Raw genomic sequence first — 19,087 nt, 5'->3', positions numbered from 1 at the left:
TGAAGTTCACTTATTGTCCGTCTCTTTAGCGGCTCAACCGTCTTAACCATGGAAGAACGTGTGAACAGGAGAGGATATCATGAGATATTCATGAAGGGTCAACACTTGAAGTTGACAGAGCTGAAAGAGAAAGTTAAAGTCCAAGGCATACCCAACCAATACTTATTCAAAGAGAACATGCCACCCTACCCCCGGCCGGAGTTCAGGTTCACACATCTGCATCATGACACAAATGCACTATGTGAGATCGCACTTGAGGAGGGCTTCCTGGCAGCGTCTGCCACTGAAGAGGTTGAAGAACAGAATCCCAAGGATCCGCACCACATGGACCTGCTCTGGTGGAGCCTCTCTGTCCCGCAGTGGGACATGGGGTCGGCTGAGAAACGTCTTCTGGATGACACCTATCCCGACAGGACGGAGGAACAAGCCGCCGCACAGCAGTCTTTTCTGGAGCGGTTTGCCTCCTCGCCTGCCTTCCTGAACACTTCGAGATACGGCTCGTATCGACTGACCTTCCCCCTGGAGGAACTACTGGATGCTTACCGCAAGCAGGTAGATAAACACACTCAGTCTGAGTTGGTAATTGTATTAATGCAGCTATGTCTGCCTACTTAATGCAGCTAGCAGCTTTATTTTTGGGCGGTGAAACCGCCCCTATAAGTGAGGTTTGGAAATTTGTACAATTATCCTGCGCTGTGATTGGCCAAAAATTTACCCCGCCTAACCCTGCACCGTGATTGGCCAATCACAATCTATTCAGGACTGATTGGCCAGTGTCACATGACACATGTGCATAGTCCTATATAAGAAACCATAACTTAAACCATACATTTGTTTTTTTTAAGTTATGGTTTCGTCCATCATAAAGTGTTTCAATAAATCTATTTATCTTTTGTACATGATTGGTTGACTCCATTCAGTATTGTGATTAGCTAGCAAGACACCGCCCACTTCACACAGGGTGTGATTTTTTAGATGTAATTTATAATAGGGTCTACAGCTGAGCATGCTGTGACCTGTGTTTGTTTTATCTCTTCAGACAGGTAGTAGGCCTACTAGTGAGGTCTTGCTCATGTTTAATTTCCACACTTCTGTATCTTATATGAAGTGTGACTGGCAGTTAGGCTTATGAACCATAGACAACTAGGCTTATGAACAAAAGACAAATAAAGCTTTGTTATGTTGTCTGCCTACGTTCCCATAGGCAGCTGTGCACACACACACACACACACACACGGACAAACAACCTGACACACACATTTATTAAGGCAGGACCCCCACTCCCACCCACTACCGTATTATATCCTAAATGCATTACATACATGGCACAGGCAGCTGACCATATATTGTAATTGAGACATCTATCTATCTAATCTCCACCTAACACATTTCCCCCTTCCTTCCTAGATGTGTGTAGGCTCAGAACCAGTTCTGCGTGTCTATGAAACGGTGCTGTACAAACAAGAGGTGGTGTACTCTGTGGTGGTCCATAGCCACTTCTACAACGACATCTTCAACAAGTACCCTCTGCTGGATGACAGCCCACATGCAGTTTGTGCCTACAAGGATGGCCAGATCATCTGGAGGCCTGAGGCCATGTGTGAGAGACACAGGTAGCGTGTGTGTGTGTGTGTGTGTGTGTGTGTGTGTGTGTGTGTGAGAGACGTGTCAAATCCGTCAATAACGGATGCAACAGTTAATCAAACTAATTGATTTAGTCAATTATAAAATAATTGATTTGGTAACTTGGATTAATAAAGTAGTATAAATGTAGGGACAGCTCCCTCCCGAGTCAATGGGCCCCTGGGCCTGAGACTACTTCAGGACCCCCCCCTAACACGCAATGTGTGCCAGAACCAGCCTATATTACTTATAAAAATATTGGTGAAAGCCAAATTGGCACCAATCACCATTCATGATCGGTATGATTTCTGATTGCTGGTCATCGTCAGTGTAAGTTTTCTGGCTCATCTTTGTCGTCACATGCAGCCCTGAGATGAATGTGAACCCTTAAATTGGCTATTTTTCCCAAAAAATTAAAATGATAAAGAATTTGAAAAATTGGGCTGAAGTAATGTAAAGTAGCCTATACATGATTTGAACATTTGGCATTTAAGGCCTAATATTTCTACAACTGCTACAAAACATGTGGCTAGCCAGTCATTATGGGCATAAAGTTTAAGCAAGAAGTTGAAGGGTAAATTTAGGTCCGAATAAATAAAGGTGAAAATTATTTATTTTTGGAAAAAATGCCAATTTAACGTTGAGGTGCCCACAATGTTTAGGTGCCCACTCTTCCTGCATCCCATGCAACAGACAACTTGATGTCACATTTCTTGCGTGTGCACCTCAGGCCAATCTGGGAACCCATTCTTTGTTTTTACCTCTGGGGCACCAGAGGTGTAGAAACAGGAACTCACGTTGGCTCCTCCCCCTTCTTAGTCTACTTCCTCCCAGGTGCTTCTGTGTTTATTCCTACTAGCAACAACGCTAATTTTTTTGGGCAGTGGTTCTGACAGATTCTGCTGTTGGCATCCTCCCAGGTGCTTCTGTGTTTATTCCTACTAACAACACTACATCTTTAGGGCAGTGGTGCTGACATTGGCAGAATCTGTCTTGAGAGATTAACCTCAGGCTACTGCCGTCTGTCTTGCAGGTGTATCGGGTGACTTGTAGGAGTCACTATGGAGCTAGTGGTATGTCCATTTGTACAGGAACATCATCACTCTCTCCCCATTCTTGTGGCAGGAGTTAATCTATGGTTCCCCTCCAGATGTCATTACAAGACATTTTGGTCCAAATAGACCTAGGCATCCCGTATTATGCATCCTGAATAATCACATATTGGGATCTTGTTATTCAGTGTTTGGACTTTTTAAAAAAAAATTATCAATTTTTTTTACCCTGCCCCTGAACTCATTTGGTCTGACTGTGCACACAATTCACCTTTTTTCCAGCTATGTCTGTACCAATCAAGATTGGCCAATAAATAATCTGTGATCATCACCATCGGCCAAGCAAAGAAGAACCTTGATATTGCAGTAGGTTTTTGCCGCTAGGACATGCTGCAAGAAGCACAGATTGTGTGCTGCTTATTTACACAAGCTATGTGAAATAAATAATTGTTTCCACATTTCCTCAAATTTAGATATTTCAACAGTCCTTTATGATAGTTTCCGCCCTTATGTCAACTATACCAACATAAATTAATTTTACACTTTGCTCTGTCCCTCTATGTTTTAAACAGGTTCCAGCTGGTTCGTAAGCCATATCAGAACCAAATGGTGGCTCACCTCCTTTCTGAGCCTCTGCACAAGTCCTATGTATGGGATCATGTGGCTGTGGCTTTCCACTTGCCAGATTCAGAGGTATGAACTCTCACTTATATTCTGTAATACAAAGCTGAATGAATAATGCACATTTTAATAAATGTATTTCTCAGAAAGTTTGAACAATAGATTGATAGTTTTAATTTGACCTGAGGTGATGAGCATTGACATTCTAACATAAATGAATGGAAAATAATCCTAATCCTGTATGTACTGTATGTATGTGATCACGCAGGTCAGTAAGAAAATCATCCATTTCAATTACTGACTCGTATGAGGAATGGACTCATAGATATATGCAAATCCTTCTATGCATGAGAGAGGGCATGAGTTTGCTTAAATCCCTTCTGTTAGTACTACATTATTATAAAGCAGGGTTATTATAGAAAAAAAAATTGGGGAAAAAAATAAAAGAGAGAAACGATGACTAACTGAAACTGTGTTGTATTTACAAAACAAATTAAAATCACAAAATATGAAATGGCTTATAAACTTGAGATTATAGATATGCTATTTTTCTGACCTTGTTAAATCTTGCCCCTGACTACCCCATTACAATAGCAATATTAAAACTAACACTAAAACTAATAATAAACTAAAACTAGCCAACCCACTTTAAAAACGAACTGAATCTTAATCCACAATATTGAGCTCTGACTAATTAATGCAAAGTACATCAGTATTAACTTATTAATATACTACTCTTCTATATTACTAGTCACAAAATAATATAATTATAAACAAATATACCAACTTAGGAAAACTGAGATATATTACAGAATATATTTGTTGCAACAATCTATTTTGGCCTGTTCTGTTAAATCTCATATTTTGTTCTTTTGTTATTTAGAGGCTGACCTTTGACATGAATCGCCTGAGAAGCTACTTGCGTTTCTGTGAGCCAGGCCATCCCACCGTCTCCCCATCTGACGAGTTTGACAGTTACGAAGACGCTCAGGAGCTGGTTGAGGCGTACTGGCCTTATTACCCCATACCACTTTTTTAATCTTCATGCAATTGGCCCTCACTAATGCTTATAAGATGGCACCATTTATGTCTACTTTCTCTGTGTCTCAGAGGTGGGCTGTGGACAGTTCAGAAATAAAACCTGCCTAGTGACCTCACCAATGGGGATTCCAAGCTAATAGAAACTAGTCTTTTACTGGAAAGATGTCACACTGTAATAGAAGCCATTATCTTGCATCAATAAATAAAATGTTTGAAAGGGTGATAAATGACCAAACCTACCTATTCCCACAGCTCACCTCTGAGACACAGAGCGAGTAGACAGAAATGTGACCCTGTAATAATGAGCATGTGAGGACCAATTGTATGAATATGGGTTGAAAATGGGTCAAGTAGTCCTTCAAGTATTTGGAATAACCCAGTATTTTCAGATGCTGATAATACTCTATATAATGTAGAGTGATTCATCTATGCCACTCGAGATGACTCCAGTACAGTTGTCAGTAATGTTTCTCCACTATATAGCCCACTGTTGTGCAAATTTGCCACTGCATGCTAAATGTGTACTTGTTGTTTAAACTCAAGAGTGAGAGATGAATCAGTAAAGTATTGCATACACAACTCTTTAAGTACGTTTTTCATAGATCTTTGCAAACGTTGGAAACAAACTTGAGTAAATGTGTTTCGTTACGGTCCACCACTGGTTAATATTACCAGCCCTACAGAACCTAAACTGACTATATTTTTGTGATGAGATTATCCACTCAATGTGACAGAAGCTTGAACATAACAATCTGCATGATTTTTTTTAATTGTACAATGGTGGCTTTCAAGATATTTTTTCTGTCTTTTATTGATGGTTACAGTGTAGAGAGCAGGGGTGTATTACCGCACGGGCCCAAGAGTTCAGGGCCCAAATTTCTTGCCAAAGGGCTTTCATGTCAATCAGAGCCCCAAAAGTCCTACCTACAACTGAAGGAAAAGCCTCATAAGTCCCACTGAAAACTGAAGGAAAAGTATACATTCACTTTGCAGATGCCACAACAAAGAAACCATCGTCATATCTAAGTGCATGTCTTATACCACAAGTTTATCTATGGGAGGACTTTAGAGGGGCATGCCAAAAGCAAGTGCAAAACTGCATTGGAATCTGTAAATTCTGTTTGTGTTAATATGATGTTGGCATGCTGGGTAGTGCAGCCTATGCATGTTGTGTAAATGCCACCAACCAAAGGTTATTGATACTTGCTATACAGTTATAGTTCATCTTTATTGATCGATTGCTGGTTATCTACTTTGTGATGCCATGGTTTGTTTATGTTGCTACGTTTTGAGACTGTTTTGTGTGTAGTTTACAAATGGTTTGCTAGGTGGTGGAGTTTCCCCAAACAAATTCTGTGCATTCAGTCAAGTATGTACATTGTGAAAAGAAAAGAGAACCAAGATGGCGATAGCTAGGCCAAAACAAACTTTTGTCAGAGATAAATAAGTTATATTTAAAAAAGATTAACACCCCTTGGAAGGCAGAATGAGGTTTTTATTGCGCTAATGTAAGTTATGTAACCACATTAATGCCATGCCATGATGAATACAAGTTATGCAACAGACGTAGCCTTACATTTCTTTTCCGACATTTTTGATAAATATCAAAATCGATAAAATACATCTGCGAGAGTCTTGATATAAGGCTACAACAGATGTGTTATGTCTTTCTGTTTGTTTACAAAGATTAATTTGTACCATTTAAGAAGTATATTATTTGTTAAGTTGAAGCTTATTTTTAGTCAATGGTTTGTTTAATGACTTTATTGTATTTTGTGATACTATAGACTTGATGTTAATACATATTGCGTCATTTTTCTTTTCTACAGTGCTCCGGAGAAATAAACCAGCATCTATTTGAAACTCAACTGTATCATCATTAAACTATCTACCAAGCCGAGGGACAGTTGCATGTTGCACTGTAGATCCTCGCAATAGTTATTGTGGTGTTGACCGCAAGTTAGTGGACCTGTTGGGGGGCCTTTTACCAGTCTGTGGCCCAGGGGCCCATTGTTTCATCATCCACCTATGGTAGAGAGACAGGAAAAGGGGACTGAGTTGTGGAGAGTGACAGTTTAGGTTTGAAAGTGAAACACTTCCTTGTGCGTCTCTTTTTCTCTCAACCATCAACCATGGAAGAACGTGTGAACAGGAGAGGATGAAAGGAGATCTTCATAAAGGGCCAACACTTAAAGTTGACAGAGCTGAAAGATGAAGTACAAGGCATACCCAACCAGTACTTATTCAAAGAGAACATCCCACTCTACCCCCGGCCAGAGTTCCGTGTTACTAATCTGCATCATGACACAAATGCACTGTTTGAGATCGCATCTGAAGGTGGTTCCCTTGCACCGTCTGCTAATGAAGAAGAGGTTGAACTTGAAGAACAGAATCCTAAGGATCCAAATCACATGGACCTGCTCTGGTGGAGCTGAGAAACGTCTTCTGGATGACAGGTTATCCAGAAAAGGCAGGAACAAGCCGCCGCACAGCAGCCCTTTCTGGAGCGGTTTGCCACCTCGCCTGCCTTCCTGGACAGTTCGAGATACGGCTCATTTCGATTGACCTTCCCCCTGGAGGAGCTACTGGGCGCTTACCGCACGCAGGTAGAGCAAGTTGGTGATTGCAGCTTAAAGGACCACTTCACCATTTTCAACCTATCTGCATATAATTGGTCCTCACTAATGCAGATGGCACCATTTCTGTCTATTTGCTTTGTGTCTCAGTGGAGGGCTGTGGACGGTTCACAAACCTGCCTACCGATGGTGTCATTGGTAGGCAGGTTTGTGAACCGTCATTTCAAACAATTTCTTTTTTTAACCGATGTAAGAACAATGCCTTCTATTTCAGTATGCTATTTCCTGGAAGAGAGAGGCTGTTGTTTCTATTAGCTTGGAATACCATCAGTGTCATTGGTAGGTAGGTTTCTGAACTGTTCTTAACCCACCAATGAGACAGAGTGAGTAGATGGAAATTGTGTCATCTTATAATTAGCATTAGTGAGGACCAATTATACGAAGATAAGGTTGAAAGTGGGTGAAGTGCTCCTTTAACATGAATTGAATTTGTAACTGTACTAAAGGAGCACTTGACCAATTTTCAATTTTATCTTCATATAATTGACAGAGTAAGATCATGATCCTCCTAAGTAGGGAAGACAGACAATCAACCTTTCTTGACTTCTATCTTTATGGCACTGCCCTTAGTGTGTGCAGTGAGATTACTGGGCCATATTATCTCAATGACCTTTCCGATGACAAGGACCTCTATAAGCAGCATCAGAAGCTCAAGCAAACATGTTGTGTCGCAAATTTAGCATGTGCTAATCTCTCTATTTAGATATTTTTGTACACCACTGTATACTGCCCACCTGGTGTCGCTACAGACAAGGCAGCATCAGATGACTCACCGTGGCTTATAATGACTGCATGAGGCTGCTGCTGAGAGCTCCAAGAAGCTCCAGTGCAAGACATATGTACAGTATGTTTACCCACCTGCTCTGGTGTGCCATTATGTATAGGTTTATGTGTAGGACAGCTGAGTCAGTAAATGACATCATCGCTGTCATAACAGACCCTATACGCAGTTCTGTCAGTGTCAGGTTCTCCTCTAGACCAGTAGTTCTCAACCTTTTCAGGCCGCGACCCTCCAAAATAATCATATTTGAACTGGGGACCCCCAAAAATAATCATATAATATAGCTGCAAGCAGCGATAATACGGGGCCAGGGAATGCAGAAAGAAATAAGAAAGAAGCAATGATAAGTAATATGCACAATAAGCCATAGAAACATAGAAGACTGAACTTGAGAGAAAGAAGACCATGCAATTAACATGAGCATTTTAAACCCTCACTAACCCTAACCTCAGTAAAACAACGCCTAAGCCTATCCTCAAGAAACACTACGTGTAAACCTAAGAATGCCAAATCATGATCACCTCAATACATTGTCGGGGACGGGGATTGAACCAGCGCCCTACGGACTGAAAGGCTGCCTCTGACTGAAAGTAGCCGATCTTCAAGCTCACAAAACGTTGCTATCTGAAAAGTTCTGAGATTGTAGATCGGCTATTTTCACAATGAAGTTTGTCATACATTGCAAAAACATACTCTCTCAAAGAAGCATTTCATGTTACCTTTAACAGTTGCACATGCATTAATTGATACAGTCATGTTTTGTGCGATACAATTGAAAAGTAGCCAGCATGAGGTGAGGCTTGAACCGACGACCCTGCGATCCAGAGGCTGATGCTGAAGCGAGAAGCCATTGGACCAACAGTCCAGAACCAGTGAAAAAGGAATTCAAACAGATGATACAGTTTCACGCAAATAGCTGAAAAATCCTGGGTTTAAGCAAATTGTATGGGACTTTGTGTGTCCAATAGTATTAACTCAAATTCCAACCAACAAAGCCTTCACATAAAGAAACGCAAAACTATGAAATATTGAGCAATTTCAACAAACATTTATGTCAAAACATGGGTCTTCAACAAGGGGTCCAGGACCCCTAGGGGAGAGCCAAAACTACAGGGAGGGGCGCCAAAACTTTGTGTGACAGGGACTTTTTATTAACCACTTGAAACCTCACATCACTATCCTGAGGGGAACATTAGACGAAAATAGCAGATCTACAAGCTCACAACGCGTCGCTAGATCGGCTATTTTCGGCAAAGTTTGTTGTACAGGGAAAAGAAGAGCAGACCAAGTACCGAGCCAAAGGTCAAGTTTACAAAGTATTGAGGGTTTAAGTCGTTAAATGTCTAAAAACGCATTTAACATGAATCCAATATGTAGTGGGGGTCCCTGCTTCATCTCTATCTCTCTCTCAGCTAAGGGGTCCTTGACCTGCAAAACGTTGAAGATCCCTGGTCTACAATAATGGGCCTTGTATAACAAACAGTGGTCATCTACATATCAGCTGCATGTGAGCTGGCCCAGATACAGATGATGGTAATGAAGCTGACTGCTATGAAGATGATGTAGAAGATGAAGAGCAGGCGGTCAACGATGAAGCCCACCTGGACCCACTCCTCAGAGCTCTGGTTCCCTGTCAGCTGCTGGTCCACCTGGAGGCGGATGGCCTGGAGGTCTTTACCCAGCCTCCTCATCTCCTCCAGGGCCTTATCCTCCACCTCAGGCCCCCTCTCCTCTGGAGCTTTCTCACCAGCCTTGTCCTCCACTGCCACCAGAGGGCAGGCATTCACTTCTAGGAAACAGGCATACATGAAATTGGTGTAAAATAGCTGGTCACCAAGAATAAATTCTACAAAGCTCTGTGTGGTGAGCCCTAAATCGTAGTGAGACCAAAATCTCTTCTGCCCGGTTCTCCTCAGTGGCTGGAGCAATTGATCTGAATTTGCACACAGCCATTGGCCATTACCATGTGCACGGAACAGCGAATCCCGTCTTTTTATTTCAACAAATGTCAGCTGTTTATTAGCGTTTTTGTGTTCTCTGGCTCCCGGGTTGCCAGATCATGTACGCATATCCCCCCACGGGTATGGACTAATGGTAGGTAAATAGCTTTGAGTGAACGGGGTGTATACAAACAGAAAAGTTCTGAACTGACATCATCTGGCCCCCCTGGCACATGCAGGTACATTAGGCCTACTCCTAATTCAATGCATGTATGCGCAGCGAAATGTACTTGGCTATTTCCTTTCATTGGATGCTATGCATTGTGTTGTTTTTATGAGAAGAGTTTGTAAACGTTGCCGTTCCATTGAGGATGTAACATAATCAGATGTATATAGAAATGTGGACTTGGTTAGGGTGCTATAGTAGAATAAAACTGATATTTTATGATCATATAACTAATACCATATTATTCCCATACCTGAGTTAGTTTTTTCTTTGGGCTTTGGAGGAAGGCCTAGAAGAGGGCCCAGGATATGTAGGACCAACACCTGGACCCATCGGGGGACCGGAGTGATGTTCCAACTGGAGTCACACAGGAGATTGGTGATGAGGATGGTCTCCAGTAGGCTGGCCACCATCAGAGCCAGGCAGAGACAGAAGAACACATCTGTGGGAAGAGAGAGATACATAAGGGAGAGAAGGAGAGCAGAAGGAGTGATGGAAGTCAATATGGCATTGTTCTCATGCAGCACATCTGAAAGGTTCTATTCCCAACACACACTCCACTCACATGTAATAACAGACTAGACACGAACAAGGGCAAAGGGAAATGCTAAGCTGCCCCCTTCCCCGCCCAACCATCCATCCTTTTCTTGCACTACTATGCCTGAACTGCACCTACTGTACCTAATCTGCTGTATATAGAATATACTGTGAAGTTGTTTACACAAAGTTAGGTGGCAGCTACTGAAGAAAAAAATGCTGGTGGTGTATACAACATGCCCAGTTTTTTCTTTATTTTTATGCACATGTACATTTGATTTGTTGATGCTCTTTTTATTCTATTTTTGCTCTTTTTGCACTCTCTTTCTTTAATTCTTTTTACGTCTTATATCATTATTCTATTGTCATTACCTATGCTGCTGCATTGTCTGAAGCCAAACCAAAATAAGTTTTACTCTTATGTACCTGTACATAAGATATAACAATAAAGTACAACCTTGAACCTTGAACCTTGAACAAATTTTGATTTAGGAACCTTCTCTGTGATTTGTGGAAGTCATTCTCCAGGAGGACGTTACATGAAGTCCTTGCGCCGTCTATAGTGGTAATTATCACACGCACGCACGCTAGGGTTGCCAGCAACCTGAAATAAAAATTCGGGACAGCCGGCTGGGCGTATTTTTCCAAGAAAAAATAAGGGACGCCCAGGAAGAATCTCACTGTATATATGTGTAGTTTTTGTGTATTACCCACTTGAAACCCAGCATCCATAATTCTGGCTATTTTTGGTAAATTGATTTGGTGTAGACTGAAAAAACAAAACAAGATATGACATATTGTCATATTATACCAGGTTGCTTATTTCTCTCACTAAACATGGCAACGTTTTTAGAACCCATATGGTTGCTTATTTCTCTCACTAAACATGGCAACGTTTTTAGATCCCATATTCTGAGACAATGAGCCCTCATTGGCTAAAGGACCAGCCAATGAGGAAAAAGTGACGCAAAAGTCAGGACTAGCGAGTGTAGATAGACCAGGTTTTGCAACCCGGTAAAAAACGGTCCAAGTACAGAGACAACTCAGGACCAGTTTACTAAGTCTAGAAGGTTTAAGTGGTTAACAACCTGTATCATAGTAGTATAGAGCATCGCAGTTCCCGCCCCTTCCGGGTTCCACCGCAAAATACTCAATGCATTTTTCCCATTGACATTTCCAAAAATATTTATATCAATTAATTTAAGCCTAGAATCAAGCCATCCAGGGTCCTGGTGAATCATGACCATAAAACGTTTGATTCTGTGATTATTATTTTTTGAAAACGGCAAAACAAAGGGTATTTATTAAATATAGTATATCATATAATTAAATATAAAATAAAATAAATCACAGAAAAAAACGTTTTATGGTCATGATTCACCAGGACCCTGGATGGCTTGATTCTAGGCTTAAATTAATTGATATAAATATTTTTGGAAATGTCAATGGGAAAAATGCATTGAGTTTTTCCTTCCGGCACCAGGAAAAACCAGGAAGTAGGCGGGAACTGCGATGCTCTATACTGTACATACTGTATATGTATATGAGCTGTCTGAACAAATAAGGGACGATTCTGTATTTCAAGGGGCTGTTGGCAACCCTAACGCATGCACGCACACACCAGTGTTGATTTTGACAGCAAATGTTGATTTAGTTTTAGTCATATTTTAGTTGTCTGAAATGTTTTAGTTTTAGTCTAGACTAAATCTACAGTCGACTTAGTCGGCTAAAATGTGTTTTGGTGGTGCCTTGATGTCATCGTAATGGCTGACTTTACACTTGGTTGCATGGTGAAAATAGCCGTTCTACAAGCTCGCAGGGCGACGCGTTGTGAGCTTGTAGATCTGCCATTTTCAGAGCGCAACACCCGAGTCTTTTAGTTCAACTGGATCTCTTCTCCACTAGTCCCTCCATAACATTTTAGTCTAGTTTTTATTTGTTGATGAAATTGTCAATATATTTAGTCTTATAGTTTTAGTCATCGTAGCTTAGTTTTTATTTAGTTTTCGTCAGTGAGAAAAGGTAGTCGACGAACATTTTTCGTCATAGTTTTAGTCGACGAAATCCACACACACACACACACACACACACACAGAGACAGACAGACAGACAGACAGACAGACAGACAGACAGACAGACAGACAGACAGACAGACAGACAGACAGACAGACAGACAGACAGACAGACAGACAGACAGACAGACAGACAGACAGACAGACAGACACACACACACACACACACACACACACACACACACACACACACACACACACACACACACACACACACACACACACACACACACACACACACTTCAGAAACATGACATTCCAGTTAAGCCGTACAGAAGGCTATAGCTACAGTATAGTCGTCTGGCCCTTATGCCTGGACAGCTTTGCACTATACTGACTTATGAGAGGTACGCTGCCTCCAGTGACCGGCAGCAGGTCGTTCATCATGAGGAGGAAGACGGTGTAGCCCAGGATGAGGGTCATCTTGAAGGCGGAGCGGTCGGCGCTCTGGGGAGGCAGCAGGAAGCTGAAGAGGTCCACTGTGATGAGGAAACAGCTGGGAAGGAGGAGGTTCACCACGTAGAGAGTAGCCCTGCGTCTCAGTCTGATCTGCAGGGGACGAGAACAAACCATTCCTATAGGTTCACTGCTTCCGGGTTCAGGGTGTTGTTGCTACAAATCATAATATCTGCTATCAGTATATTCCAGGCATAGACTATGTTTAAGATGTTAGTTTTAAAGTGCTCGGGTGACGCAGTGGTAAAGTGCCTACGGGCTGGGGGCGGCACCTGTCGGGAGGGAGTGTTGGGCGGGAGGAGTAGGACGAAGGCCCTACGTCCTCCCGGTGGGGACTCCCCCGAGTCAGTAGTATACAACAGCAGTGACAGCACACAAATGTCCGTGGGGAGGAATCAATTGGCATAATGACTAAATTGGAGGGGAAAAAAGCAACAAAAAATATATATATATATATGTATAAGATTTAGACGTACATGGAATATAAGCTGATCGACGGCTCCAAATCCAGCAAAAACATGGACATATTTAGTGCACGTGATGTCCATCAGCTCCCACTCTCCCATGGTTGTCATCAACTCCTTGGAACGCTTCAGAATTCCCTCCACTGGTATCTCAAGAGTCAATCTCAAATGATTCTCTGAGAGGAGAAGAGGGACCAAAGGATAGATTATACGAGGCAATGTGAAGAAAAAGGTAAGTTATGATGTGTTCCTGTCGGGCAGAAACCACTCATCTCCAACTTTTTGTGTTTTTTTTTGCAAATTAACGCCCTACTTGATCATACTACAGCGTCACACAAAAGCATCAAAAGTAGCAGATCCGCAAGCTCAAAGCATGGCACGAAGTGTTTTGAGCTTGTAGATCTGCTACTTTTGATGCTTTTGAATTTGAATCCTGAAAAGTCAAAGTCATTATTATCCAGTATTAGTAGTATTCAAAGTACATGTGAGGGAACAACCAAAAACTATTTGTATTTAAAACATAACTGAATGTGACATTTGGGTGCTGAGGAGGAGCCCAATCTTGAGCAAAGCGGTGCGCCTCACCGAGGTACATGTAGGAATTGAAGGTGAGAGTGCAGTTCTGGACGTCAAAGGGGAAGGTGTAGATGTCAAGGTTGCAGGAGCTGACTACCCTCATGGGCAGCGAGTCAAATATCCAGCCGTTGTGATAGGCGATCACGTAGGGGACAGACGGGGCGTGGCTCGCTTCCATGCTGCAAGACAGGAACAAAGCAGAACGGCAGACTGATGTCATAGAGCTCTAGAATGACCTTTTAGTTAAGTCTTTTAAAGTCATTCCTCGTGTTTAACCCATCATCAGGACATTAGCCTGGCATTAGCTAAACTCATCACGTGGGTTCACTGGCCAAAGTCAGGCTATCATGCCGAGTACTGATCCGATACAGTACCAACATGTAATAAAATAACAATCGAAGGATAAATCTCTGCTGTCCAGCAGAAACCAGCTTACTCCAAAATGTTCATTTTTCAGGAAATTAAAGAAACAAAACAAAAAGTGGAGTTATAGGAGGTTTTGTTCATCATTGATAAGAACAGCTAAATGGACCTCCAAGCTCACAATGAGGTTGGAGGTCAAAACGGGGTGGAGCCTGGAGTCAGCAAAACCAGCTAACTCCACCCCCCTTTGGTGGAGTTAGCTGGTTTAGCAGAAAGTTTGAAGATCTAATGGAGTTTTAATACTTTTCATTGGTTCAATATTATATATTTTTCTTAAAGATATTTTTCTGCCTTTATTGATAGGATAGTGGGCTGACAGGAAATGGGGAGAGAGATGGGGGGGTGACACACAGCAAAGGTCATCAGGATAGGGAGTCAAACCCGTGACACGCTGTCAAGCTGGATTAACAGCGTCTGCGCCTGGACCACTAGGCCAGCGGGCACCCAATATTTTTCTAATCAACACACAGATCTAAAGGGTGTTCAATAGCACTGATTTATGGGGAAAAATGCAAAAGCGGAAAAATGGAGTTAGCTGGTTTCTGCCGGACAGCAACGAAATAACAATTCCATAATAATAGTTAAAGCCACAAGTTAGTAAAATAATAATGTAAATAGTACAGTAAGAGTATAAAACAGTACTGCAACATCAATTGAAAATAATTGTTCAGTGCAAATGAAAACATCATATTATAAATGACGTGGTATCAGATTGGCATAGACTGGCATACTCGCTGATACTGATCCCAGCATTTTTGGGCAGTATCGGCAGCTTTTCTGATACTGGTATAGGTATTGGAACGACTCTACTTGTTAAGAGACAATCATATAGTAGGAGGAGGGAGGAGGGAGAGGAGGAGGAGGGAGAGGAGGAGGAGGGAGAGGAGGGAGAGGAGGAGGAGGAGGGAGAGGAGGGAGAGGAGGGAGAGGAGGAGGAGAGGAGGGAGAGGAGGGAGAGGAGGAGGAGAGGAGGAGGAGGAGAGGAGGGAGAGGAAGAGGAGGAGGAGAGGAGGGAGAGGAGGAGGAGGGAGAGGAGGGAGAGGAGGAGAGGAGAGAGAGGAGGAGGAGAGGAGGGAGAGGAGGAGGAGGAGAGGAGGGAGAGGAGGGAGAGGAGGAGGAGGGAGAGGAGGGAGAGGGGGAGGAGGAGGGAGAGGAGGAGGAGGAGGGAGAGGAGGGAGAGGAGGAGTGTTTTGAGCTTGCAGATCTGCTATTTTTGCTATTTTTGAATTGAAATCCAGATTTTTTTCCCACTATTTTTTAATTAGAATCCTGAAAATTATTATTATTTCATTTCAAATGCATTTAGTTATACTTATGTTAACTAACTAGAATTTTAATACTAGTCATTAAGCTACTAATATAGACTGAAGTAATTAAAGCGGGTCATGTTTGCATGTTTGGAATTGTAACAGCTGAAATCAATAATATATCAGTATTCCCATATTAACCTGCGGGCCGCATTAAGTGAAGGTGGGGGCCGCATGTGGCCCCCGGGCCGCCAGTTTCCCATGTATGATGTAGTACATGTAACAGAACTCACAATTCGTTGATCACTACATCTGGAACCCAAAACTTTGTTCTGGGTAGCATAATAATGTCGGTGCCACACTGGACCGGGTCCCAGCTGAAGAATTCATTCATCCAGCCCTAAAACAACAAACTAGTGTTACTGTACTGTACACAAAGCAGGCCTGCAGTAGGTTATATGGATGCTGGGTTAAAGGAGTAGTTCACCCAAAAAATGACTTACTTTCTACCAATTTCACACCCCATGAAGCCTTGAATTCATGGAGATTTTAAAGTTTGTGTCGCATTCCTAAGCCAATAATTTGATGACCACCTACTGACCGATGACCCGGTCATCAAATTATTGGTTCAGGAATTCGACAACAACTTTAAAATGTCCATGAATTAAAGGCTTCAATTGATATAAAATAAGTATTTTTTTGGGTGAACTACTCCTTTAATAATGAAGTCATAGACAATGCAGAATATTTGTATTGTCATTACTGAATTTTGGACTGTTGCATTGTTGTCAGAATGTAGAACACAGTGAAAGAAATTAAGTAACGTCCAAATAGCGGTCAGCCACAAGTTGTTTTGCATTGTTTAAGATAAAATACTCACAAAATTGAGCCAGATGAATGTAGTCAGAAGCTGAGCTTTTTCATCCTGATTTTTGTTTTTATAAAAAAGAAAATAATAATAATTAAGAAATATATAATTATTTACATAAGGACCTATTATTTTGCATTTTTATCAAATCAAATCAAATCAAAGTTTATTTATATAGCACATTTAACATGACCAGGTCAACCAAAGTGCTGTACAGGTAAAAAGCAAAACAAAGCAAAAAAACAAAAAGGCAAAACAAAAAACAGGAAGCAAACAAAGCAGTGTAAGCCGACAATAATATACAATGAGTAGGCACAGACAAACAAACATTAGCACCAATAGGGGGAGGTAAGGCTGCTTTAGTTGTCACTGAAGGCCAAGGAGAAAAAATGAGTCTTTAGTAAAGATTTAAAAATAGCTAATGACTGGGCTGCTTTGATGCGTAAAGGTAAGTCCTTCGAGAGCCTGGGGGCAGCCACGGCAAAGGCCCGGTCACCCCTGGTTACTTTAGTAGGTGCAGTTGGCACTTCCAGCAGCAGCTGGTCAGCCGATCTCAGGGCTCTGGATGGGGAGTGGTCGGAAACGAGATCTGCGAGGGACGGGGGAGCCAACCCATTTCGAATTTTAAAAACAAACATTAAAATCTTAAAATCAATACGGAAGCGGACAGGGAGCCAGTGGAGAGAGGCCAAAACTGATGTGGTCCCGCTTTTTTGTCCCAGTAAGGAGACGGGCAGCGGCATTCTGGATCAACTGTAAACGCCTAAGAAGCGATAGATCGATACCGACATACAATGAATTGCAATAATCCAATCTAGAGGAGATAAATGCATGTATCACCCTCTCAAGGTCGTTATGGGAGAGGTACGGTTTGATCTTAGCCAGTAGTCTGAGATGGAAAAAGCTAGTTTTAACAACGGAACTGACTTGTTTGTCCATTTTAAGTAAAAAATGACTGGGAACTGAGGGAACCTAGGATGTCAGGGGGTGGTGTAATAATTATGTTGTGGAGAACCGAATGTTCACTGAGTGATTCTACAAGAGGACGTACCACGCCGAGAATAGCGTACATGGTGAAGGATGTGTTGACATAAGTGGGCGTCGACATGTTCATGACGGGCCGTATGGCGCTCAGCTTGAAGACAGGTCCCAGAGCCTCCAGGAGAGCAGGGGGATCCGGACGCGTACAGTTCAATACAATGGCACCATCACATGGAACTGTGGGACGACTCTGGTCATGAGCATGCTATGGTTATTTTGTTCTCTTACAGACTTTAAGTGAACTGTATAACCACTAAAACCCTGTATACCTTGTTGTACAATGAACGCTGAATATAGCCAATATGCAAGCTCACAACATGGTGAATTGGGACACATTGTGAGCTTGCTTTAATATATCATGTTATTATTTCAGGGGTGGGCAACCTTAGGCACGGGTGCCAACATTGGCACAGGGCAGGGTGGTCACTGGACACAGGCACAGTGCCACAAGTGTGAGAGAGGATTTTCTTTAAAGTTAAATATATTTTTTTAAATATAGTCAATTAAATCGCAAATTACATCCTGAATGTAATTTTACATTCATTCAAACTCTGAACTCTGACTGGGAGGGAGTCTGGGGGATAGGTGCATCGGGTTGGAGTCTAATCCTGGAAATATTTCAAGGTTGCTATGTACATGGACAATCACAATCTGAAATATTTTATTTTGATGTGGTGTCATCATTCTTAATGTTCATATGGCACACTGACAATCAAGCAAATAAAAACATGGCACTTCATGTCAAAAAGGTTGCCGACCCCTGTGTGACAACATTCCACTGCTTCTACTAGAAGTACTAACTATACGTTAGTTACAAATAAAACCACGTTGATTCTTGTAGATATGCTATTATTTCTGAACATTTTCATACAGAATTAGAGCCCACAGGTGAATGCTGGGGTGGTGGTTGAAGCAAGATAACAACAAAAATTAAGCATCAATATTAAAAGACCACTCCTTACCCTTCATGACACTGATGGTAATGATGCACAAAATCACAAAGGGCTGGACTGATGGCTGGAGCAGCTAAAATTGACATTAGCTAAGATTAAGTAATATAATCAACAGTTAAACATGACAGAACTAGAAGTGTTTATCACAATCAGAGCTTAAACCAGTTGTTTTGTCTTACAATTAACCTACACATGAGACTACAGTACGCACCATGAAAACATAATTTACCTTCAGTTTAGAAATCTTGTCAGCCATCAATCACACTGTGATTTCAACGTTGTCAGAGGGTAATGGTTTCTTCAGCTCCCAAAAGGCTGCAGATCACAGATAATTTATAACCAAAGCAAAGGTATTTTACATAAACAAACAATCTTGAGTGTGGGGACTGCGGATGGAAATGAGCTTCCAGCTAAATCCGGCGTAAGTAAAGTAAAGTAAAGTAAAGTAAAGTAAAGTAAAGTAAAGTAAAGTAAAGTAAAGTAAAGTAACAGTAAACTTTCCCCAGAAAATTACTGGATCATAGTTTTTT

At 41.7% G+C, this 19,087-nt stretch overlaps 2 protein-coding genes across 2 annotated transcripts; one reads left to right on the top strand and one right to left on the bottom strand.

The window, feature by feature from the left end:
• Positions 1-48: 48 nt before the first annotated feature.
• On the top strand, positions 49-4,335 carry LOC308094189 (uncharacterized protein; the record flags this gene model as incomplete). The annotated part of the gene is made up of 4 exons (XM_080440679.1): positions 49-552; positions 1,408-1,613; positions 3,248-3,368; positions 4,180-4,335. 4 exons carry the CDS (start codon positions 49-51, stop codon positions 4,333-4,335), a joined length of 987 nt encoding a protein of 328 aa, XP_080296805.1.
• A 4,909-nt stretch (positions 4,336-9,244) lies between these two features.
• On the bottom strand, positions 9,245-18,813 carry LOC308105080 (5-hydroxytryptamine receptor 3E-like; the record flags this gene model as incomplete). The annotated part of the gene is made up of 7 exons (XM_080455713.1): positions 9,245-9,543; positions 10,174-10,362; positions 12,868-13,078; positions 13,462-13,625; positions 14,035-14,204; positions 17,634-17,719; positions 18,787-18,813. 7 exons carry the CDS (start codon positions 18,811-18,813, stop codon positions 9,245-9,247), a joined length of 1,146 nt encoding a protein of 381 aa, XP_080311839.1.
• Between the last annotated feature and the right edge of the window lie 274 nt (positions 18,814-19,087).

The sequence above is a fragment of the Gymnoscopelus braueri genome (assembly GCF_963280865.1).
Source record: "Gymnoscopelus braueri genome assembly, chromosome: 2".
In the NCBI taxonomy this organism is placed as follows: Eukaryota; Metazoa; Chordata; class Actinopteri; order Myctophiformes; family Myctophidae; genus Gymnoscopelus; species Gymnoscopelus braueri.
This window is presented reverse-complemented; position numbering and strand designations above follow the sequence as displayed.